Raw genomic sequence first — 26236 nt, forward strand, 5'->3', positions numbered from 1 at the left:
ATATCATTCTGTTCTGAGTTGAACAGTTATTATAGAGATTTAAAGACTTTTTCGTACATACATGACCCTGACACCCTGTCAACAGTGATGTCTGTATGACACCAGATGATAAAGTACCAGAATAAGGAGTAGGCAGGTTAGACCAGGTTACACTTATCTGCACCATCAAATGGAATACTTCCGCAACAAGTACCAGAAATAATAATTACAGTTGTGTTTGTGATCACACTGAAATTTAGATGTTTTTCTGTTTGTCAGTACACTCGATTTTGTTTTGTAATACTTTCACTGTAAATGACCATTACTGTGTAAATCAAAGCAAACTGTCAATTCAATAAAAGAAGCTTGAATGAAATTGTTAGTGTGTTATTTTAGGTGAGATAAAATAAGATGTTCCATTATTACATTTGCTTATTACATCAGATGGTTTTTGCACTGTGACAGTTAACACACTCAAGGACTAGAACAGCTTGTTTTAATGTATAAAGTTAAACTTTTATTTTTATAGGCATACACTGTACATATCAGTTAACTCCATTTTGTTCACCTCTATTGAGAAAGATCTCATTTCAAAGTGGGCTTTAATGATTTATAAATGAAAAACAGAGTGAATAACAAATCTGGACATTTAAACAAAAGATGATAAATGATATTTTACATTCACATGTGGGGGACATTTAATATTTGGTCACACACTGATGATTTTGCTTTTCCCATGGGCATAACCTTGCAAAGGCTACCTTTAACACACCTCTGATAATTATGCAACACATCCACCTTGTTTCAGCCTTTTTCAGTGTGGAATCATTTGGCACTTATATGTTTATATGAAGGAAGACATTTACTGTGTGACTAGTTAATTTATTGAATGATTTCCCTCACAAAGTGTGAAGGCCTCAAGACCATGTAAACGTGACGACAAATGTTTGATGTGCATGTTCAGAGTACCAATAGAATGGGCTAATGTGTAAAATGAAAAGAGGGATGAGATCTCTTCACCATCATCTACAGGTTACATTCACTCAGTCGGATTCTTGTCTCGTTGCCTATTTTTGCAGAACATATAAATGCACAATAACTTATTTCACCATAAAGATGTAGTGGTGGTGCTAGCTGCTGAAAAGGTTTATAGAACATACCTGTCATACCTGTAAGCTGTTAAACCTGCCTGTTCTTCAGAAGTTCTTCTGGGTAACATCACACTACAATACTAAGTGAATGCACAGAGCAGCATTTGACTGAAGCGAATGCTGTGTCTAACATGTTTAATGGTTTGTTTATCTAAGAGACAGCACATGCATTTCACTGATCATCATTAGGTACAATGTAATAACTTGCAATACGTATTGAGAGGTCAAACAAAAGCCAGTCTATAAGTACAGTAACATAACTGCTGAGAGAGTAACACACAGTATGATGGGTAATCACGGCCCCTTTGCTTTGACAAAATGGAAGAAAAAAACAACCATGTGATCCTCTTGGTACAGTAAGCGGTACGGATTAATAGTATTTTCTCTTTAATTAGTTTAGTTTAATAAGCTTGGGGTATACAGTCTTGCAGGTGGGTGGTTGGATTTGGACAGATGAGGGGAGAGCTGATGGCTGTCAATGAGGGATGTGGTATGGTGTCTGCAGAGCAGGAGCACCAGCAAACAGTAGGGAGGGACTTTCTATTTTGGGAAGTGCAGCAGAGACGGCAGAGGCAGCGACTGTTCATACAAACAAGTCAGCTAGATGTGACGCTGCAGGGAGGGGCAGAAGCATTAGTGGGTGGCTGAGGAGTTAGGGACAGGTTATGGAGGTAGGCAGCAGGAGCAGCTAAGTACAGTCTACCTCCCTCTCTATCCCCACATATTTGAGGGCATCGGCTTGGCTGTATCTACGAGAGTAAAATGACATAAAGAATATGAGTTAGTATACAGTATCTGCAGAAACCAGTGATTCAGTCACAATACACAGCAACCTTTTTTGCTATTTTACTTTGAAGCTTGTGGCCCGTGAGTCTACCTGTAGTCAAAGAAGAGCTCCTCTCCTTTCAAGATAGCTCGTTTGGCAAAGATTCCAATCCGGTGGTCTCCATTCACCATTACCACTGCAATGGCAGCAAACACAATATCAGCCAACAAAACACTGCTTTCATCCCACAAAAATCCTATCCATTAACATTTGACTTGACAGCAAAACAAAGTGACTTAGTCATACCTTTTGCGTAGCAGTTGGGATTAACTGAATGATTTGCAAAGCGGATTTTGTTTCCCTTTCGCGTGGCATCCACAACAAAGTCTATTGAGAGACATAGAGTACATTAAGGAATATTCAATAAAACCATGGTATGGTTATGACCAGAGGAGGAGTGGGGATACTTGCCATTGTTTAAGTTGAAAAGGAAGCTAGACATGTATTTGTCATAGATCCTTCCACGTCGGTCTGCCTCATCTTGGGAGATCAGCTGCTCAAGCACACACACACAGTAATAATAAATACTAAGGTACTAACTACAAAACTTTTATCAAACTGGGAGCGAAATAAGGTGCCCTCAATCTGACTACAGTGCATGGACTTGCCTCTCCGCAATATTCAGAAATGAACTCATTCTTCTGAACTGACTCTTTGATGAAGGTGCCCCATCCGGCGACATCTGATGGAGCCAAAAGCAGGTGCTGAGAGAAGTCAGATGCAGGTTAGGACACAACGTATGTGTGATCTGAACACTGAACACTCCAGATGAACAGATTTACACATTTGAAACATTCAACCTTTCAGACCTTCAAGTATCCTCGTGTACCTTTTTTAGGCCTCTTTGGATGCTGCAGTTCTTGCAGGAGACCCCTTTGCTGTCCCAGTGGTCTGCAGTGCCACAGGTCATGCAAAGATCTGGGTCACACTCTCTCACAGCCAGGTAGCAGGGACACTGTTTAGTGTTGCACTGTGTCTTACATCTGCAGCCTGGGAAGCGGTTTGGGCCTGGAAAACATTTTGACAGAAAGCTATTCTGAAAGGGGACGTGCTGAGAACGTTTATGAGCTAACTGCATGCGGCAATACAGAGAGATGATACATTATGACTTGGCAGAACACAATATGATTATGATAAATAATTCCATCTCAAAATTGCAGTTGCAGCACAGAAGCTCAATGGCTGATTAATGCTAAGAAGCCCAACAGTCAGCGACCTCTGCTGGCAGATATGCTGAAATGCACTTTTGCACAGTGTAATACAACACCCTGCGGGCAGATGAACGGAAGGATCAGGCAAAAATAACCAAAATGTCTTTCCAGCAGACTCTGCTTTGGGAAAACTGTCCATAACAAGAGCTCCAGGCAGTATTTGTCTGTGTATGCGCCATTTTAACCTCCCACTCGCAGCCTGTGTGTGTGTGTTTTTTTTTGTCTGTATCATCAAGCATTGTTTAGCTGGAGCTGTCTGACTCATACTGATGTTGCAGATGATGCATGTATATCAGGCTCAGAGCCTGTCACATCCCTTTGATTTCTCTCCAAGTCTTTAGAGCACACACATGTGCAACCGAGGGCTGCTTCCTGTTTGGCCATGGTTCTCCTCTGCTACGGGAAAAGGCGAGGTAACAGTCGGATAAGGTGGGGGTGGGGGGAGGTGACTGAACCACAACAGATGAACAAATGAGGCAAAACTATCTTTTCCAAAACATAGCAAAATGTTTACTTCGTCTTATCCTCTATCCAAAATGCATTCCTCCACCATGTGGCCATTTCGGAAAACTCAGTTCTGGGTCACTGCTGCTGCAGCAAATGGCTCATTGTGAACGCAGTTCTGTATTAAACAGACACCCACCTATCCGTGCCAGAGGACAGTTTCTCGTCTGACCACTGCCAGAATACTGCAGAATCATTTTACATTCTCCTTTCCTGCTCTATTGTGGCCTGGCAAAAGGGCTTTAAAGCTACTGAGAGCTTTCAGTGGAAAAATGTGACAAACTATTTTCTTTTAACATCACGAGGAAGGAGCAAGCTTATTATGTGTTTGTTTGTGTAACAAAGACAGAAGCATAGAGCATGGTCTCACAGGTGAATAAGAAAGGTGACACTCACACTCCTGCTGGCACTGGCAGAACTTCTCACAGAAATTCTGGGTCATCACACATGGGCAGGAGCTGTCGCATGGATGGTCGGGGTGATCACATGGCTGGTAGTTAAACACCTGATTGGATGAGTTATCTAGAGCAACAGAGGACAAAGCCCTCAGACTACCACAGCAAGCTATGTTGTATTTCAGAGCACATTGTATAGTAATAGTCATGCTGTGATGTTTTACCTTTCTTTAGCTGAATCTTTGCCCATAACCTGCCACATTAAACAAACAAATGACAGGGTCTATCAGCTTGGTTAAAACTACTCTAACTTGTTGCACACCTATTTAGTTGATTTACTTGTCATGGCTTATTAAGTGACAAACAATGAAAAGTGAAAGAAAGACTAAATGCGGTGTTAATAGAAATACAAGAGTGCAGAATACATTTATTTCTGCCTGACTTTTTATTTTAACCTTAATCTATTCAGGGAAGTTTTACTGAGGGCCGAGTTCCCTTTAGCTAGAGATCATGTTGTGATCATGTTTCCATCAGTCAGAAAAGGGTGGGCAAGAGAGGTAGAATAACTGGTGATATCATGCCTGTGTTTCCTTTTTTTCTTTTGGGGCGAGATGCCTCCATCAACCAAAGGCACACGATGGATCAGGGCCTCCTTCACTGCAAACTCATACACCTGTGGGAAAGAAAAATGACATAAACAATAACACATATTGCTAATTTATTACAAATGTACACTATTGTGAAGAAATTCTGTTCTCTTCATCATAGTTATGTTGTATAATGTAGTGCTGCTCGTGCTGAAAAGCACACTGCCGCGATTACGCCACAGAACATCCTGCCCCCTTCATCCTCGCTTATCAAAACTCTACTGCAGAGGCCAAACATACACATGCATCAGTGTGCACACACACTCAACCACCTCTGGCTGCCAAAACCCAGATTTGGACTCTTTCCCCGGACACAGACATACATAATGATGCAGCTGGTTTCAGAAATTCCACTCAGTTAAGACAGTCCAAAACAGACTGGACTAGTCTGGCCATGGGACAAGAGGCGCTACAATGTTCGGATGTAAACGAGCTAGGCTGCTTCAACATGTCTTAAATGTCAAGATTTGTCTTACCTGATCTGGATGTTTTGTGCTCAAAAATAAAAATATAATAAAATAATTTTGAAGTTTTAAAATATTTACTACAAGCTTTCTTATGCGCAGCCCACATGACACTAAACTGACACTGTCTGGTAATGCCTGAGGTGACTGCATCTTGATTGAATATGAGAGGCATCACATCTGGTAAGCATCCCTGTTTATGGTGCCACATGCCATTCTCTCTGTAGTCAGCCCAATTATCCACACCATAAAACCACAGGCACAGGATACATGTGTTATTACACTCCCACTGACGCAAACGCAATAGAAATCAGCAACGTAAGTATGTTGTCTCCTTCAATTCAAAACAACTATGCGTCAGTTTCAGAAAGCATTAGTCAGAGTTCGTTATTTAACTTATTTAACTAAAACTATATGTCATAGCTAATATAGCTAGTAAACAAGAAATGAGACCGCTAACAACACATAACTGGCATAGCAGTTATGGGTTGCTATTTTAGTAGTTAGTGCTGTTTCTCTAAATTAAGATCTAATTTCTCATAAACCCTACTGCTTTTATATCCTAGTTGTCACCGCTCTCTTTCCAGGCACTTGTTTTGTGTGTTCCTTTTCTTTTCTGCTCTACTGAAGTGTTCAGAATGTTTACATCTATTTCAAGCTTTTTTCTCGTTCCAGCATCTGGTATTTTACAGGGGAACTTTTTTACACATCAAAGTCTATTTACAGGTCTTGGGGAGTATTACTGCATAGTGAAAAATGTTGCATGATGCCTTTTGTGGATCCATAGGCATTGGTTCGGGCTGAAGACTACAAATGTGAAAATTAATAAAACTCTGGGGATGTGGTGTCAGAAAGAAGTGAGCTTACCAGACCTCTGCAGCCCGCTCCACATCTCTGCTTGAGGCTAGCGGCTTGTAGCTACATTAACCACTACTGGCATAACCCCCTCTGACTAAACTTTTGGTGGTCCAGTTGCATTATAGACAAGGGCGTCACTATTGTGTTGAAAAGTGGGGACAAAGGTCGTTGTGATGAAAGACTCAGGTCACGAGAACAAGACGAGAAGATATTTTAACACTATTTTGAAGAAATATTTGATGCTGAAATAGTGGTGTCAGGTGGGGTGGGGGGTCAAGGGGTCCTCCGCCAGAGGATTTTAATTTACTGCATTCTGGAGACATTTTCTGCACCAATTTATGGTCTAAATGTCTTTATGTCTAAATTTACATGAAGGGAAACACAAAACTCAGGTGGCAGGTGACAATTCAAAATATAAAAATATAATGGAATATAATACAGTAATCAGTAGCTTTTTTTGCTTGAGTTACTTTCTTGGACAATGCACATGTGTTTCTTCTAGATTTAAATTGCATTGCATGTTTTCTTATTGTGCAAATAAAAGTTCTCCAAGCAATTTCATTTGTTATTTCTTGTTGCAAACTTTTTTTTAGAACATTTTTAACAAATGCTTTCTAAAAATGATGGAGACAAAATCAGCCAATTTAAAAACTGGTGGGGACATGTGCCCAGCATCCTCAGTGTAAATGACACCTATGATTGCAGGTATTGTAGGCACCAGGTTTTGACAAGGAAGAAGGAGTGGAATAAAAAAGACAATATCTCTGGTTTAACAACTTAAAAAAACATCATTTGTTTAGATGTAAGCCATAATTTGGTATGTGCTATCAATCATTTTTAGACATTCATTACATTTTTTAATTGGTGAATGAATACAGTAAATTTAGCGCAACATGCTCTACTTATGGTCCAAGAGGAAATATGAGATGAGAAAACTGGTAAGTGTGCGAACACTTCACCTCCTTGCAGTTCTTTGTACCGATGAGGCGAGCGATGGAGCAGAAGTTGTTGAAATATGTGCCGTGTAGCACCCTGAACAGTGACTCCTCGGCCCCGCTCCACTGGACCACACAGCACGCGTGCTGCTCCCCGTCATCATCCCCTGGACGCAGCTTGGTGGGAGTCTGGCACCGTGAATTACCCTCTGTCACACACACACACACACACACACACACACACACACTAAATACTACAGAAAGTTTGTTTCATATTTTTTGAATCTACACACATGCAGCTGCACACACTAACACTTATCTATTACTTGGTATTGGCAAAAGATTTTTGATAGCATTTTATCTGCATGCACACATCACTTTTGCTAATTTGTCCCTATACTGACACACTTACTGCTATTTCTTGGTGCCATTTTTGTTTATCTGCATCTTCTGTATGTACACACACACACACAGGCACACACACACAAAGTCACAGGGGACCATGGGCTTTGATTTAGCTTTTTGGAAATTCAAGACTGATGCTCGCACACCCACAGCTCAAGGCAGATGAATGTTGCTTGGCAACAGGCTGAATCCAGCATTGCTGTAGCCACATGCTCCAGCACTGAGTATCTTTATTAATCCGCTCAACAATCTGTTTTTTCCACATTATCTCAACACGTGCAAGAGAGTCTGCTGAGTCACTGGCTGAGCAAGAGCATTTCCAAAACTAACAAAGACTTCCAGTTAGGCCCTGATGGCGATGAACAACAACCTAAGAGCTCCAGGGGAGGAGTGGACGATGAAGAGGCAGGGGAGATTGCTTTTATTTCCCTCCCGCTGCTCTCCACAAGAAGATGTCAACAAAAAATACAAAGTCAGAAGACGGGGAGAGGGAACAAAATGTTTGTGTTGGGGCTGAAGCATGCAAAACTATTGGCAGGTTTATTTTGCTTGGCAAGTGAGAGCTGATATTGAGAGGAGATGGAGGAAGGGAGACAGAAGAAAGAGCAGGATATGACTTGAAAGCTATCATCTTCAGCCAAGTTTCACTTTTCTGAAAGACTGCAGTCAGGGCAACAGCCTTCCAGACAAGGAGGGATTTGGGGGAGGTTATGGTAAATGATGCATCCACTCAGTCATACAGTGACTCAGAAGCACATTAAAATAACTGTGTCTATACTGTATGAAGTCTCAAAGCAAATAGTCACTGTAGTATAGTAATAAGTCAAAGTAAAAATAAAAACTCCAAAATAAGAAACTTGTAGATAAACTGAATCTTTTCCTTAACTCCCTTAGTCGTCCTGCCTAGACTAGACAAAGTACCTGGTGGTTTCAAAAAGCAGCTCCAAACAGTTCTTGTGAGATCAGACTCTTACCTGAGGATGAGGTGGTTTCATGATCACTGTCGCCCTCTTTGCCTTCCTCAGCAGACCCAGATGGTCCAGGACAACTGGAGCTGGTGGGACGCTGCTGCCTTCGGCGCCTTCGAGACCTCTGTGATCGTAACATATTCTGATTCACAAACTCTTTAGCCCCTTTCTTCAAAAGAGCATACGGGATGGGAAAAACCACAAAGAGTAAACAATGGTACTACTGCGTACAAAATGCATTAATAGGTAATTAATTGTGAGCTTGGCATACCTGTAACAAGAAGCAGTCTACACCACATGGTTCGGTCTCCATCCGGATCTCCTTACTTTTCCTCTTGTAAACATTAGGTGTAGCATGGAAAGCTTTATGAATGCAAACAAACATATTTTGACTCTCTATTGTACATCAGGTGATTAGTAGTTAGCAACTGTACAAAAGTAAGTAAGTTGTAAGTAAATAAAAACACCCAAAGCACAAAAAAGTGCTGGGAAGTCATAGTGTAATTATAATGTATTTACCACAATCTCACTGGTAATAAACAAACCTAAATTTGAACAAATCTGCAGGAGAAAAAACAAAACAAAACATAAATCAAGCCATTACGGTGGAGGAAGCAGTCATATTTGAAGCAACGTCTGCAGAAGAGCGTGTGGAAGGAGTGTAACGACTGCTCCCGCTGCACAGACTTGGCAAAAGGCCCATCCAGGTTGGGGGTGCAGAGGGGGGGCAGCTTCACTGGGCTAGGGGGCTCCAAGAGGTCCTTGTACCTATGGAGGTGACATGGTGAGTTTTAGTAGTAATATATCACCTGTTATCTTACCACAGTATTCATATACTCATTTGAAGTTGGTGCTGGGTGAAGTTGTAGATGTGTCTTTCTAAGTAAAGCTCTTTCAGATGCTGATGCAACTGCTCCTTTGAGTCAGAGAGCCTGAGAGGGAGCCACCATTATTACTTTCCTCCCTGACAGCTTGCGTCTCCATGGTGAACACTAAGCAACAGCCTGTTCAGCATTGTGCACATAGATCCCCAGTTTCACTGCACTTTTCTTACTTTTCCTTCAGCTCCTCCATGGTGCCCTTGTAAGGGAACATTGAGGCGATGGCTGTAAATATCTTATCGCTGGGGACCTTCTTGCTGCCGGACAGGTCCCTCACTTTGGGAGACAAAGAGACAGTGAACAGAGTTGGTTATACAAATAACCTAGTTTTGTCTACACATAAGGTTTTAATACAGATTCATCAATAAAGCTTATGCAATGTGTTCTTTTAAACATTTGCAATGGCACACAAGTTTTCCCAGTGCTCAAGGCCAGTTAGCAATTACATGTTCTGAAAAAAGTTCTCAGTGAAAATCATGATGTAATACAAACAATGTATTTGTGTGTCTTTTTTTCATTGATTCATCATCCATGGATGTGTTTGTGTACCAGTAGCAGAGTGACTGTGTAGCCAGATATGCTTCCATCACTAAGTGTTACAGCCTAGTTTACCATAAAGCCTGGTACAAGAGGTCAATAAGTTCTGTAATTAGAGACAGGCCATATCAGTGTCATGGACAAACAGGTTCCCTCACACACAGCACCCATACAGGGACTGAGGGACAGCTTTAAAGTAAACAATGCCTGTGCAAGAGCTGCTGTGGCAGGGCGACCTTGTGGCAGCTGTACAGTGTAATGAGAGGAACAGTACTGGCCTTGTTTGTGCTGCAGCCCTGTTCTCTCAAAGGACAAAGTCTGAACACAGCTGAAGACTTGCTTACCCTCAGTAGTGCTCCTCCTCTTCCTCCTGATGAATGCCACTGCACCAGGTTTTGCATCTTCTGAACCCTCCACTGAGCTGCTCCTCATCACTCTCTCGTCCTCCTTCTTTCCCATCACCTCTACTGTAGCCGCCGCTTCCTCCTCTTCCTCCTCCTCGTGGTCAGAGTACTGGCTCAAGGCCTCCACCAGCTCTTTAAAGATCTCGTCACTGATAAACCCCCCCTCTGGGATACAATTAACATGTCAGAATGTAACAAGCGTCAACCCCTTAAATACTGTATTTATGTTTTCCACAGGCATCTAGAAATGATAAAGAATGACATCATCTACATCATCAAGTTCTCAATTGATTTAGATTATGGGATCTGTGCAGACATGGCACAGAGCAGTAAACACACACCTCTGTCACCATGAACACCATCGTAGTTGTCAATTAGTTCCTCCAAGAAGGCCTCATCCTGTTCCAGCACCTCGTCGCCCATGTACGGGATGTTGTGAAGGAACGTCTCATCCTCCACCTAAGAAACAAAAACTTCCATCAAGACAGGTATGCAACCAGTTGATGTTGCATGTCACACTACTACCTGTGGTGCTTTTGAGGACCTACAGCTGAAAGCCATGGTCCTGCCTCTGGACATTTCACTGTCCAACAAAGGAACACAACGGCACTGGAAATATAAGCAATGTAAAAAAAGATGTGTTTCACCAATGTGTGTCTATGCTCTGTGGGCATGACCCCTTTTGCAGGTAGAACCCTGGAAACCCCGCTTTTGGCTTGATTACATGCATTCTTGAGTTCATCAAACTGGCTTAGATGTTCCATAAACTCATGAATAGTGGAATTCAATCAACTCACAGATGATCATGTCTATTTCCATTGAACACGTGTAAATATTCATAATTGGAATCAGGTGAATGAGCAAAATATTATATAAAGTGCTCCTGTTCCTGTAATAACTATGTAAATGCTGACAACACAATGTGGTTCATTTCATACCATGAAGTTGTGCTGCAGAGGTGACCAGGAGTACATGAAAGGGATTCCTGCCACTGTTGACAGTGGTCTCATGGCAATGGCTTGAGCTTTAAATGCTGGGAAACCAAACTCCACTGTACACATCTGTAAGAGAACCAGAGGTGGGTTGGGTTATAGAATTATTAATTGAAGACACATGCTGAGCAACAACCAACAAATAACCTAAACCCAGTAAACACAATAAAGCAGACTCTGACAGCATGTGCAAAGCGAATGATGCTGTTATGCCCTCACTAGCTCCAGCCACTTTTAGGCTGCCATATGTTCCACTTTTGGCACATAGCTTCGTCTCGAGCTATTTTAGTAACACCTGACAACCAGGTGGGAATCAAACCAGAACACTGGGGCTGGTAAAAAAAACTCAACATGATGGACTTAAGGAGTTTTCTCACAAAGCATACATTCTCTCTCTCTCTCTCACACACACACACACACACACACACACACACACACACACACACACACACACACACACACACACACACACACACACACACCTTCTTGCTGGCAAGAGCTCCACTAGAAGTTGATAGAGGGATGGACTGAATCCTGAGCTTGGACCACTCTGCATTCAGGACATTTGTCTGCTGCTCAATCTTTTGCCTGTTGGACATGTACAGGGTCTAGAAACAAACAGAACAAGGAGCATGTCACGTTCACTGTGCACATAAACATACACAATGAATGCTGTATATAAAACACACACCTAATGCAAGTTCCCATACCATGCATACAGTTCACAGGCATCTTTTATATTTTTTATAAGCAAAGGTGTCCATAAATAAGTTGACCCACCTTGACCGCCTCTGCTTTTTTAAGGCGTTTTAATTGGCGAAGGCGCATATACTCAGACTTGACCCTTCGTCTCCACTCTAGCAGGCTCTGGGAGGGTGCAAAGGAAAGCTGAGGTCTTAGGGTTGGTGGGGCAGCACCCGTGCCAGGGGCTGGGGCTGCAGTAGCTGTTTCCTCCATGACTCTTTAAAAAGACAGATACTATATGAAAAACCAGTCCAACCTCACTGTGGTAGGCTGCATGATGCATCAAGACCATTAAACAGGGTAAATACAAAAAGGGAGTTTAAAGGGTGCAAGGTAATACTCCCAGAAAAATAATAATAATTTTGGGCAATTTTATTTATTTATTTAAAGTGTGCTTGGGACTCAATAGTAGGTGTATAGTGAATTTAATACTGCTTTCAACTATTCTATCACTATAATTCTCAATAATTAATGACTGATAGCGGGATAGAGTCCCTTGTTAAATTACTATATAATAATTACTAGCCTATTTAATCTTTATTACAACACACAGTACGTACTAAATACTCTCCCTATGCCTCTCACAGACATAAAACTTCCCCATTCACCCTCACTGAGTGCATTTGAAAGAGTGCCCCCCTCTGTTGGAAAAACAAAACTGACATTTAATGTAAAAAAATGCCGTCCACACGGGTGCTTTAACTGCTTACGGTAAGACTTCCGTCGGTCCTTTTTTAATCATGGATGGCAGCTGACCAAATAAAGAACAAACAGACCCATGGTGTGCACACAAATAAGTAAGGTCTCCATGAATTTAACAGCACGGGGCATCCACATTGCTCCGGAGTGGGCGTGCCTCTCCAGAAAACCAATATGAAGCAGAGCAGAAAAGTGCGTAGTACAGTTTTTCTATGTTTCATAATCTTCTTACTGAACATCAACTTTTCTGTCTGCGCTAAAACAGATTCAAAAATACGTATAAAGAGAACACTGAGCTCGGAAAACTGCTGTAGTCCATTTTTCTGGTCTATCAGCCGTGCACACGTTTCAGCCACAGCTATGAAGTGCGCTACGTCCTGTAGCTGCAGCCCGTTAAGACACGAGCTGCACAGTATCCATTTAAATGTGCAATACTTTAAAGACGTGCGCACCGAGCACCACAATGACAGGACGTTATTCTAGGGGACGCGTGTGCACGTCTGCCTCTACATCCAGTGTCGCAGTTATTAAATACCTTCAAATCCACGTCTTGCGTCTTATTTGTTGCTACAGGAGCCCACAACGCGACCAAGTCCTTGTGTGTTTTTCAATAGTAGAGCGATCCGGAGCAATTAAAGGCTGCCTTTGCTATGGATCTGACGCATATATCGTCTCCGCACGGCGAGGGAATCTCAGAGAAATCCCTACGTTATCCATGGGCATGGTGCTGGAGGTTGTTGTTGTTGTCGCTTACAAATAGCTGCGCACTTGGCTTGGTTGAGCCAACCCGAGCAGGAGGGTGACGTCTTTATTATGATCACAGCCTTTCCTAGCAGAGGAGGATTTATTACTATTCTGCATCCTGGGAATAAAAAGTAGCGTGGAGTAGCCACAGCACAGCCGTTTACACGCACACACAGGAACTGATGCAACTGTCCTGAGTGCTAGATCGCCATCTAAATGCGTGACGGCATAAAACCCTGTGGGGTCTAAAATGCATAATTTCAAATAAATAAATGAAACAATCTCACAGGAATAGTATAGTATTTTTGAATAGCGAAACAAATAGACGGCTCACACACCGGAAACACATGTACATAATAGGAGTAATTACCCCGATTGTGCAGATTTTGTAGATAAAATGAACTGTATAAAAAACGTAAGATTTAAAAACCATCAATAGTTGAAAACTCCAACAGTGGAGTTCGTCGGATGGAAAACAGTTCAGTTGTTGTTCTGCACTCCTCCTCCAGGGAGAACCCAACGCATTTCATCCTCCGTGTTGAAACAGAGGTCCTCGGGACACTGGTGCGGTCACGTACTCTACATAAAATCCTAACTTAGACAATTTAAGTAGAAAACATGATAAAAGCATCAAATGCATGTTTTTTGTTTGTGCTGAAATTCTGGAAAGGGTTATCCTGATGAGTAGAACAACATATTAAAGCCACAATTTAATGAAGAATTCCTTAAACCGTATAATCTTCAATCTATGATAAACAGTTTTTGTTTTAAATGTTTTCACAGATGGTGGTGAAGAAACGTCAGCAACGTCATATCCTTTAAAGGTAGGGTATGTGATTCTGGAGAAATCCAAGACAGTGACAAATACCAGGACATAAAGCAAACAACGACACAGAAAGGAATGAAACTAACGTGGGTTAGCAAACTGCCCCTACAGCTGCTGCTGTGAAGCTAACATGCAGAGGAGGTTATATAGAGCCAGCACACCAATTCAACTCTCCTGCTGCTATAACATTAGCTAACGCCACAACAGCATATCGGGGCGAAGTAGAAGTAAGCTGAATGTCAGTGGGCAAGTACATTAACATTATCTGACACACTTGGTCCGAGCCACTTGTTTCCCATTTACAGTGTTACCCGAGCCAGAGTTTCCGATTTTTTTCAGTGCACACACACACACACACACATTGAACGGACAGCTAGCTGACCATGTTGCTGAATCTGACAAAGACAACAGCCCTGTGTAAACTGGTGGTACAGTTATCAGATCAATGGAACAAATTATTGACAAGTAGCCACCAATGGAAACTGCAAATGGCCACCAAGTGAATTCCTAATCAGTTACCTTTTAGGGATTGTGATTATTATTGATTTAAAGCATGTATTATTGCTTTTATATACTTACATTATATACCTTACATTATACAGTCCCCTCCAAAAGTATTGGAATGGTAGGGCAAATTCCTTTGTTTTTGTTGATCATCATTACATTTGGTATTTGGAGCAGTTTTATATTTACATAAGTTTAAATTGACAGTGTGAAAATACAAAACAGGATATACTACTTATGTTTTAATGTTAAGGAAGCAACATACATTGCATAGGCTATTAATATTAAATGTCCATGATTACTTGAGGTATTGCTGCTTTGACAAACATTGCTGTTTTCACTCTTTACAATAGATATTTTAACACAATTTGTCTGTTTCACAGACATTGAAACTCAGTATATTAGCAAAACATATATTTAGTTTTATAAATCAAAAAGAAAAAAACAAACAAATTCTAAGGGTGTTTGTTATCTTTAGTCTTTGCATTTGATGTCCCTTTGGACAAGGACATTCAGAGAAGAAATATGTCTCATTTTACATAGCCTACTGATTTATTATTGTTTTGAAGTTGTGGACATATGAGGGCAAATTCAAATATCAGTTCAGTTCATAAATGTAGGCTATATTGTAAAATGTAACCCAGCATAATATCTGACAGGCTGTAAAGATTTTAATTGTTATTATTCTGTTAATATTTACAGTTTAGGTTTTTATTTCTTGAAAATAAACTCTTAATGGATAAAAAGGAAACCACAGAAATGCTTCTTCTCTGGCACACAAGATGGCACTGTTAAGCTAGTAATACCATGACACAACGGGCTTATACAAGTACATACCTGGCTTGACATGGTTTGGTTTGATATCATGCTACACCAACATGACTGCCTCGTTGAGTTTCTCTCTGATCACTGAGCTGCCGTTTATCCCTTTTGCTCTCTGGTTCTGGTGTTTATGTCATGCATTCCTGGTTAATGATTATTAGGGTTGGGCGATGTCTACAAAATTTCCATCGGACGATGTCTACATTGAAACATTAGGATGGACGATGCATGGGGGGGTAGCGGTCGTCATTTGTGCACGTGTTCACTCGCACAGACTTAACTCGGTTAAACAACGTGGTAGCCTATGACGTTACAAGTTGCGGTGGATATTATACAAGCTCAGACCGGGTAAAGCAGCAGTAAACACACTGTGCAGATGTTGGTTTAGGTAGTTTGATATCTGCTGCCGTGATAATGGAAAAAAGACGAGTTCTGTGTCTTTTAGGGGACTTTATAAAATGTACTGATGGAGAAAGTGGAGTAGACGGGCGGGGGAGGGAGACAGAGAGAGGCTGAACAAGCCGGTGTGTATAACTGAGGTGTAGGCCTCTTGTGTGTCTGAATGTGGGTACAAGAGAATTCCGAAGAAAAGGTGCAAAGCATATTTTAATTAATAATAATAATAATCCTGGAGTGGTGATTAAAACCTGCTTTTGTATGGCGGTATTATGTGAAAAATTTAGATTTTTTGCCAGTGTTCTGACGATGCCTTGTGGAAAAAAAATGCTACCGTAGTGTAAATCGATAGCAGACTCTTTCTCTCTTTACTCTGCCTATCGAAAAATGCTACCTTATGTGTTCCTATTTCCATAAAGTTATAACTCTCACAGTATTATGACATCTTCTGTTTTTTGAATATATTATAACATAAGCTGAAATTCTCCAGCCCCCTGAGACCCTGTACACAGGCTGTAAGACAACAGCACTAACCACTGCACCACATTAGTGATGTGCAATACCCCTTAATTCCTATAGGATCCAATACCAAGTAATACCCAGGCTGGTTTTTCCGATACCAATACCAATACTTTTTACATATTTAATGCAAGTTTAATGTGATATTTCAAATTTAATGGTATCGGAAAAATGTGACCTCCCTTCTTCCGTTTCTGTATTTATGAGAGAAATAAGGAGTAGGCTGTAGCCTTACCAATTCAAAATAATAGCTGTATAATGACAAGACATCAAACTACATATTCTTTAATTATAATAAAAATATCCTGCTCAGAACTGCTGTTTCATAAACTTCATCCTATTATTTTGACTTAATCTCATATGTTTAGCGAAGTTTGGAGTGTGGCCAAAGTATTTCACTGTCAAGTCACATTATTCACATGTCACATTATTACTTTCACAGCTAAAATACAGCCAGATGTGACTGTTTTTACAGAGTCAGTATTCAATCGCGAGAAATCGCGAGGGCTGCAGCGGCTCACTTTAAAGAAGCTCTGTCACAGAGCCATAGTGCAAGCATGACTTTGACAGGCGGAAGGAAAAGTAGTTCCTATCAACCGTGTAGCCTATAATTAGACCATCCTGGTGACAGTAAGATACTTATGATAAAACACACACTCATTCCAAAGGACTGAGTTTAGATATCGATCCTTTTATATGAGTATCGATCCTGGAGTAGGAAACGTTGGTATCAGAAATATGGATACTTTAGGATCGATCCGCACATCACTAGTTGAAATACTGTATTATGCCATCTTTATTTAAGATATCAGGGTTAGCGTATTCTGATAGACTAATAATGATTTTTTAAAATATGTATATCTGATGATCAGCCAGTGTCTTGATGGCATGCCCAACAACAAGGGTGCACAGATTTATGGGCGTGGAAACAGACCAAGCTTGTGGGTCATACGCATGCACAGAACTGCTAAGTAGCACATCTCGATAGGTAGCATAACTCGACAGAACACTGGGGAACACCGGGAAAGGGGGGGGGGGGTGTTACAATCACTATGCCTGCTCAACACCATGATGTCTGTCAGCCATCGCCAATGGACTATGGTATCGTCTATCAGCCCAACCTACTTATTATGCATTCATTGTATCTTTAATGATACAGCATATTTGCAGTGTCTACAGTGGTATTTAAAATAGCCCATGCCATGTTGATACTGAACTGTCTAACACAAGCAAACACACACACACACACACACACACACACACACACACACACACACACACACACACACACACACACACACACACAGGGAGATAGGCTTAGAGAATAGGGCTATTATCAGCAGGAAGTTTTAAATTCTGTACAAAGGAAAACTGTTTGTTGGTCTGGCGCCTATCATTGTGGGACTATTGTCTTCAAGTATGGGGTACCTTTTATGATCTGTGACAAAGGTTCACAAAGTATCTGATTAAATAGTTACCTCTTTAAGTCATGACTGGTGTGAGAAGCCTTTATTCATTGAAAAGAGGTGCGGCAAGTAAACTTTGACTTCTCACTTCATTCTACCTTACCTCAACAGAACATTTGAAATGTTTTTAGCTCCTCCATTCAGCAATTTAACTTTACTCATACTGAAAGTTTGATCCAAATGTAGCCTATTTAAGCGTCTATGTGTGTTTTAAAAAAAACATTTAGTCAGTTACATAAAAAAGAGCGGTCTCCTTTATCTGAAATAAAATGTGGAAGCAATTTTGGCCCCAAGCCTGGCTCTTTCCCAAGACTAGCAGCTGAGAAAGAGTACTCATTTTTCAGTGACGTGGATGAGTGCATCAATTTCCCACTGGAGCTCCCTCTCTTAACCACAGAAGCTCAGTGTGACGTCAGATCCAGAGGTGGTGGGAAGAGGTTGCTTGTCATCAGCACTGATGGTGTAACACAACTAGTACTGCTGTTCCCAACTGTGGGAATGGGACCTGTGATAAAAACAGACTTTCCACCGTGATTTAGGAAATTAAAAAGATGGTTAAAATCAGATTGAATTGTGTAATTTGTTCCCATGTGGACTATTACTCTTTTAATGGATGACGGAAGTGATGCCAGTAAACCCTGACTTTACTGAATGTCAGAGGCAGGGGTGTCAAGCACCAGCACTGGAACCACTCAATTGCTGCAACATCACAACCTTGCACTGCCGAATGACGTCACACAACAATGGCAGCTCCCATGGAAGCACACATTGTAAATAATAAACCATAAACTAAATGGCAAAGTAAAGTATAAATTAAAATAATACTAGTATCAAATAGTAAAACTTTTTCTGCAATGAAATTGATTTAGAAATATTTTGTTAATGTTACTAGGTAGCTGGTTACAGAAACAATCTGAAAGTTATTCTGGGAAATGTTAAAAAACACATTTACATAGTGGAATCAGAATTGTCAAATCCTGCCTATAGTCGACTGATAGTCAAATCGTGTGTCTTTGTGCATGGCAATTGCGAGCCGAAGCTAAAATGAGGCTTATTGTTGACCATTTTCTCTCTCTCTCTCTCTCTCTCTCTCTCCCCCTCACCTGCCATTCACTGGTCTTGTGCAGAGTTTTTGCCATGCTGCGCAACTGCATGCGCGTCGCGGTTCCTCACGGGTCTATTTCAAGTAGCGGCTGTTTAAAAACGATATAATATTCTTTGTGTGCTTCGTGAACGGTGATAAATTATACTAAAGTCCCGCGAAGCGCAGACATTTATTGGAAGTTTTGTTTTCTTTTTACATGTTTATTTACAGCATTAAACGTTAAAATGTATATTGTAATAAGCTGTATATTAACTTATTGGGAGAAAACTGGTAGTTCTTTGTAAAATCAGACATTGAGCACCCCAATATCGCCAAATTGGCATGATCCTTGTGTCGCTGCGAAGCTTCGACTGTGAGACTAACAGTCGAATCAGGCTCCGCCCATCGAAGCATTAAATCTTCGACTATTTGGGGTCAGCCCTAATAGCCTACAACTTTTGCTGACTTTTGAGGATTATCAACTGATGTTGCTAGAAGGATACAGAGTTAACGAGTAACGAATATTTATCACTTGTTTTTAATAAAATGACCATCGTTTTTATCCAACGATGGTTAAAGTCAAGGGCAACTGGACTTGGTTGAAGATACTGGAAGATGTTTCGTCCCTCATCCAATCTCCATCTGACTGACTGGCAGGGAAACTCAGCTGTAAATAGCTGAGTTTCCCTGCCAGTCAGTCAGAACTGAAGAAGTCCTTTGGATGAGGGACGAAACGTCTTCCAGTATCTTCAACCAAGTCCAGTTGCCCTTGACTTTAACCTTTGTTGGATAACTATGACCTGGATGACTGAGAATCTTCATAGACTGACATCCTTTTTATTAACACCAAATGCACTGTGCATAAACTTGCCAAAGAAACATAGGTTTGTCACGGTCAGCCATTTATATTGTTTACATTTGGCGTCATGCACCACCATTCACCTGAAATGCTTTCAGGTCGGAAATTGGATATTTCAACTTGGAAATTTCCCTGTTCCGACCGGTCTAGAACGCGGCATACTGTAAGTCCATGTTTTACACAGTCTATGATGAAATCAGATAAATTGCATGAAGTGATGTCACTTGAATCAGTGGTGGTTGGGGCTGAAGACTACAAGTTTAAAAATCTAGGAACGAGGAGTTCGAAGGAAGTGAGCTTACAAGACCTCTGTAGTCCGCTCCTCAACTCTGCTTAAACTAGTGGGCCCGAACTGTGTGCAGTCAAGTTGCATTGTGGGTACCAAGTTTTGACAATGAAGAAACTGAACATCATGATCCAACAATGACAAAGGAGTGCAATTTTGTTTTTACTTTCAACTGCTACTTTTGGGTCACACTGTATATGATGTTCTCTGGACCTGGCTATATTATTTATTTATTTTGGTGTCTTCTGTAATTATGTGCATGACACAATAATAAAAATTAATTAATTCGTTCATTCTAATTGTTGCTTGTACTAAAAAAAAGTGAAGTAAAGTCAAAGGCTAGTAGATACAGAGAAAGGGAGATGGAAAAACAGAGGGTAGGCTCTCCCCAACTTCTCTCTTTCTGTTTAAAAACAGGGCGGGATGAGAGAAAGAAATAGATAGATAGAGAGAGAGTGTGATGGTAGTGCACCAGTGGACCACAGACGTTCTACCCTTATCAGAGGCTCACCGTCCTGTTGTGTGAATCCGCCCATCATAGGAAATGAGTGCTTCCTGTTATTTTATAGAGCCTTCCTGCAAAAAGGTTGAGATATGTAATCCGCACCCACCAGGGAAGACGGACAGAGCATTGGCAGACAAAATGACAGCCACTAGTTTCTCATTTATGTTTTCTGTGTGTTTTGTGACTCTTCTCATCTGGGGTAAGTAGAGGATTTATTCTGTCCATTTCTTCACTCTTATGATATAACTTCTTTACTTGTCCTCAATCTCACCTCTCAAGAGGAATGCTTAGGGACTTTCAGTGATTGAGTGGCTTTCATAAAGGAGCTTAGCGAGTCTCATGATTAAGTTTTACCATTAAACAGTTGGGTTTAAGAGTCATTGATTGATTTTCATCAAACTGAGACATCATATGAGTTTGTTTTTTGAAGAATTGTGTGTTCATGCTAACTAGTTATTATTCTCTCCTATTTACTGAATAATTTATTAATTTATTTTTGTGGGAGGGAAATATAGTTTAAATGTTCTTAAACTGAATATATTATTATTTCCTCTAAGCAGTGGCAGACAAAGAGAGGATGCTTTGAACTTTTTACTTCCAATAGTTTACAAGTTCTGAAATGTGCATACAGGATTACCTATCATAATTCAGTCTAATAATTCCTCTTTCTCTTATAGCAGGATGCACAACAGTGGTTTGTCTGGTTAATGAAAAGTCACTGGTGGAACCTACCACAACAACAGGTATTTTTATTTGAAAGAATAAAAGGAAATAGCTATATCTCATGCATGACCACAAATACTTTGACTAACCTGACCTCCTTTCTCTACAGGTTATCACTCAACAGGGACCACAAATGCCAGTAAGTTTACAACCCTTTTCTGTTCGACAATCCACTTCAATTTGTGTTTATTGGCATGACAAACAGAAATTTACATTGCCAAAGCAAGTGTGAAATAAACGTAAAAAAAAATACAGATAAGTAAAATAAGAATGAAAAATAACATTATAGACTCACTTACATGTCTGTCGCTGGGGGAGACGGGGGACTGGGGTATTGTTTTGGATCAGTTCCTTAAACTCATTTGCCTGGCCTGGAACTGACAAACACAGAAAGCAGAACTCAGAGATCCTGGTTTCTGCCAAGATCTCCTTGTGTGTATTATCATGAGAAACCAAGACAAACTCCCGGGGAGGTCTCTACAAGTGAGGGGTCAACAGCAGTAGACACGAGGCCCATAATGGTTTGGGGTTAAAGGTTAACTTAAACCTCATTATGAGCAGCCCCCACCTGGCTCAACTGCCTGAATTTGTTCGTCATTCACCCCATGCAACGTCTGTGATCAACGCATGAACTCCAAGTTGTGAAACAACTAGAACTTTGGAGCAGAGCCCCTTTCACTGTTCCTCATCCTGTGCCTTCGTTTTTTTTCTCTTTCCCCTGACTGTCCCCCCTCCTTTTCCTGCCAACTCCCCCCAACTCTGAGCTCCTCCTTTGCTGAAAAGGCACATTTCCTGATGTCATTACTAAATCAAAATGCTGCTCGGCAAACAGATGTTATGAGAGGCCCAACATGTGGATTCAGTGACATAAATTAACAAGTTGGTCATGAGAAAACATGAACCATACATTTTGTTTTTCATTTAATCAATGAAACCACCTCATTCACACTGCTCTTTTAAGTGGTGAATGGTGACAGAGAGAAACAACTAAACAGATGTAGCACACTCATGAGCTCCTCAAGACATGAAAAACAAAGGTTCCCACACTTGTGGTAAAGAATGTCAGTTTGTTTTCTTCAATTGTATGTGTGTGCAAAGATAGTTGGCCTTTAAAACAGCTGGTCAACTCTGACTAATAAGTTCTTCAAGGTTTGGTCAAATTAACCTAAATATGAAACCATGTCTGTCTGCACAGCACACCCTGCAGAGTCATGATTACATCCACCCCAAAACTCTAAGCCCTAAATGTTTACTTATGTTTCCTATTTGGCAGAGGCAGCCCAAAAGGCAAATAAATCACATGCTGTGAGCTGGCCAGGCCTTCCACTGTGAGAAACTGAGACTAAAAAGCAGAACAAGAGTTAAAGAGTAAAGGGTTTTCAGATGTGAGTCCAGCCCAGCTTGGGTGTGCTCCCTTTTATTTGGGAGAATGGAGAGGACAATCTTTGTTGCCTCCACCCCTTTAAAAGAGGAAGAAAATCCTAAAGAAACGTGTGTTGGAGAGAGTGCCAAGGCACAGGGCCGTCAGACAGCTCTTCGAAGAACATCTGGTAACCGCGGGTAACACTGTTTGGACATCTGGTAACCGAAGGTTACACTGCGTCTCTTCCATCCTGTCGGGTTTCCTGTTATGCCTCGCTGTACACAATCTAAGAAGTTCAGGTTTATTATACATGGTTATCAGTTGGGAAAAACGCACCTTTATTCATTTTTTCTGACATGAAGGGAGCACTTGGTTTCATTGGGGTATTCCTCTCCTTTTTCTCCGGTGAGTGTGTGGTCTCCGTTCTACAGCTGCAAATGTTTGCCTCAGAATGTGAAGGAGCTCATGAGCTACAATAGACAAAAAATACTATTTTTTTGCTTCGATGCATGTCTTTGATGAACTTCTTAAATGAACTGAATTAGATGGTCTACTACTATGTAAAGGTTTTTAATCTAAAAATCTTATTTTTCTCCGTTTTAGATGCTACTTTTCTAGATCATCCTTTGTCATTTGGTAGGTAACTTTACTTTATAACCTTAGATAGCCATACAACCACATATGATTCTGTGAACTTCTGTGAACAATTTAATGGAGATCTTTTGAAGATGTCCAATATATCTTTATCATCATTTTCTAATCTCATTATTTTTCTAACTTTCTTTTAATTCATGCAGCTTGTGGGAATAATTCTCACCGTTGTGAGAATTTTTGCGAAATATGTAATTATTATCAAGGTGCACCAACAATGGATTGCCTTTCCAAACTGTTTGACTATCTATGTCTCTACAATTTTGAAAGTGCAATGAGCTCACTAAACAGCACTGGCTGGTGCCTTTGGGGCAATGTCAGTGGGTAAGTAGTTTGTATTTATATTTGCACTTAATCATATTTTACTTAAAAGTATTGTTAAATGTTTACCAGTGTTGGACTAATCTTCCACACACTCCTTCTCTCTACACTGCAGATTGTATAGTAACCTAAGCCTTTGCACAGAGGAGATATCTGACTGTCTCTTGATCCCATGGCCCAACCCTCTGGTGGAACAGACCTTCGTGAACATTCACACCCGGTATTTCAATGCTTGTCCCACAGAGGAGCTAAGCGACCCACAACCAGTCATCGTCTTTGCGCTAGTGATAACTCCCATCTGCCTGATCCCTGTCATGGTTAGCCTAGTGGTGCTCAAGACCAAGAATGGGGATGGTAGCTCCTGAAAATCCTAATTTCCTGCGATGCTCACAGTCACCAAGAAGACAAAATCGTGTTTGGTTTCTGACCAATGCTCTCCCTATCCCAACCTGAGGACTATAGCTTGTTTACACATACGCTGCTGATGTGCTTTCAACTCATCAGTGACCTTACAGAGGACTTAATCTTTCTGACAAGTGTACTTGCGCTTTACAACTTTTCTGAGATATCAGCCACAGAGGAAACGAGAAAATGACACTGATTTAGAGTGAATGTCATAATCAGTGACATCCCAATTATTGCAGCTGTTCTATAACAGTACCAGACTGTGACAGAAGTTTTGTTTTCAACCACCTGATTTATATATTGGTCACATCCAATTTGCACACACTATTCAGAAAACAGAGCTTGATTTTTATTTGAGAACCTAGAGAAACTATATTTGTGTTGACAGTCCTCATTATGTTGGACAACAGTTGTGTTGATAAGAAAAACAAAGAAAAAGTATTTTTTATTGCTACTGAGCAAACTTAACTCTGCTTTGAGCCACTAATTGGACAATTGGACAATGTATGCAGAGGACATGTGTGACCTAAACTGCTTTTAAGTCTGCAGGTATGTGTCCATGTTAGATCTATGAAAAGGGTCCTCTGTATGTGCAAAGGGAGGGATAAAAAAATTAGTATAATCTGATGCATGGATCTGGTTATGTGAGTCATAGTGTATGTAAGGTTTGGGGACAGAGGTTGCAGATGAGTGGGTATGCTCAGAACAGTAAGAAATCCTTTAGTACTGTCCTCTGTCCAAATAGTGAAAATCTTCATGATCATATGAGCTAATTGAAGTGATGACGAAAAGACATTGAAATTGTCTGTGCAGCATAGTGATAAACACTGAGCAATGACAGGAAGATAAAGGTTAGGTTATCTTTTGCTTGAATCATGATAATGTCGTTATGTATTGCTTAGCCTTGAATGACGATAAAGCCATTGTAAGTGCTTTTAGATTTGGAACAAAATGTTTATTTATATACTGTGTTATATTTCTGCCATTGTCAGGACTTAATGGACTTACTGTACCGTCTGAGAGAACACATTCTGCCTGCTCTCACACCATGTACTGTATGTATTTTGATATACTGTTTTATATTTTATACAATTAAATCTACAGTTGGATTCTTAGCCGTTGCTTATTTTTACTCCTGTAGATAAATGAAAACCATCAAAATTTGTTCATGTTCACAAGGATACATAAAGAGAATTGCTGCATCATTCTGGCAAAACAGCCTTTAACTTTCGTCAGTATTTGATTAAACACTCCTTTCCCTTGAGTGCAGTGCAAATGACAGTGCTTTGTGCCTCAGGTAGTATTTCATCATATCATCAGTTAGCAGCACAGTATATTGTGGTGTAGTTGCTATGCTGATGTAGGAAGCAGTGAACGAAGCAGTGACAGCAGCCATGTATCACGCCCTCATCTGGCAAACACAACTCTGCAGGGTGGGTCTGTGTTTTCGTGTATGTGTGTGTGTGTCTGTCTTGCAGGGCTGGGTGGGAAAGTGTGTTTGGTGACCTTCTTCCTCTCTAGATGTCAGGTCATCCTCATCCCCACCCCATTCTGATCTCATCCAATTCTGCATTAATCCTTATTGCTACAGCAAGCCAGAAACCATTTTTAATTGCATTATACAAGACGCGATTGTGAAAACAATAATTGGATTTTATAAGTCACATTACATGAATTGTTTCACTAAACAATATGTGCGTGCGATCAGTCATATACCCAAGGTCAATATACAGGACATGAGTTTATTTTCAGACAGGAAACCTTGCCCTCTAGTGGGTGATGCAGTGACAAACTGCGTTATGACTCAGTAGCAACACAGTAAATGTTAAAAGAGGTTAACTCAAAATTAATTTTTTCTTGAGCTACAGTAGGATCATAGTAACTCCTGGCTGACCCATTGCTGCTTATCTTTGTATACAGGCAAACAGTGTAGTCTATAGATATAAAAAGATGCCTTGCATTCAGCAACTAGTGAACAAAGTTGAGAGCTAATTTACCTAACTACCCTATGTTCTATAATACCTAACAAGTATGTCGTGAGGCTACAACTTCAGGCCCCATTTTAGTCTATATTTGTTTACTTTTTTTTTTCAAACTACCACTGTTAAAAGTGTGCTGTTTATTTCTATTAGCAATTCCTGTTTGCAATGTACCCATGGATG

The 26236-nt window shown here is 40.6% G+C and overlaps 2 protein-coding genes across 6 annotated transcripts; one reads left to right on the forward strand and one right to left on the reverse strand.

Annotated features, from left to right (window-relative positions):
• Positions 1-470: 470 nt before the first annotated feature.
• ezh1 (enhancer of zeste 1 polycomb repressive complex 2 subunit) lies at positions 471-13911 on the reverse strand. 4 transcript variants are annotated; one of them, XM_038704286.1, is made up of 20 exons: positions 13775-13911; positions 11938-12118; positions 11640-11765; positions 11104-11226; positions 10507-10624; positions 10106-10330; positions 9398-9500; positions 8948-9111; positions 8615-8706; positions 8350-8512; positions 6995-7179; positions 4648-4739; positions 4291-4319; positions 4068-4193; positions 2786-2964; positions 2565-2660; positions 2368-2449; positions 2203-2283; positions 2008-2092; positions 471-1879 (listed from the first exon to the last, which is right to left on the reverse strand). In XM_038704286.1, the coding sequence occupies exons 2-20, from the start codon at positions 12112-12114 to the stop codon at positions 1819-1821; spliced, it is 2307 nt and encodes a 768-aa protein (XP_038560214.1). In that variant the 5' UTR covers positions 12115-12118; positions 13775-13911; the 3' UTR covers positions 471-1818. The 4 variants fall into 4 exon arrangements, with proteins under 4 accessions (XP_038560214.1, XP_038560223.1, XP_038560197.1 ...); XM_038704295.1 differs by having other exon boundaries at positions 8350-8467; positions 13715-13900; XM_038704269.1 differs by having other exon boundaries at positions 13715-13898.
• Positions 13912-19716: 5805 nt separating this feature from the next.
• On the forward strand, positions 19717-25189 carry ramp2 (receptor (G protein-coupled) activity modifying protein 2). Of its 2 annotated transcripts, none has more exons than XM_038704317.1 (6): positions 19717-20810; positions 21292-21354; positions 21444-21473; positions 23301-23333; positions 23495-23672; positions 23785-25189. In XM_038704317.1, the coding sequence occupies exons 1-6, from the start codon at positions 20651-20653 to the stop codon at positions 24032-24034; spliced, it is 714 nt and encodes a 237-aa protein (XP_038560245.1). In that variant the 5' UTR covers positions 19717-20650; the 3' UTR covers positions 24035-25189. The 2 variants fall into 2 exon arrangements, with proteins under 2 accessions (XP_038560245.1, XP_038560236.1); XM_038704308.1 differs by having other exon boundaries at positions 19719-20810; positions 21289-21354.
• The last annotated feature ends 1047 nt before the right edge of the window (positions 25190-26236 follow it).

The sequence above is a fragment of the Micropterus salmoides genome, unplaced genomic scaffold (genome assembly GCF_014851395.1).
Source record: "Micropterus salmoides isolate LMB-PRFRI ecotype aquatic unplaced genomic scaffold, ASM1485139v1 Ms_hic_scaffold_10, whole genome shotgun sequence".
Classification (NCBI taxonomy): Eukaryota; Metazoa; Chordata; class Actinopteri; order Centrarchiformes; family Centrarchidae; genus Micropterus; species Micropterus salmoides.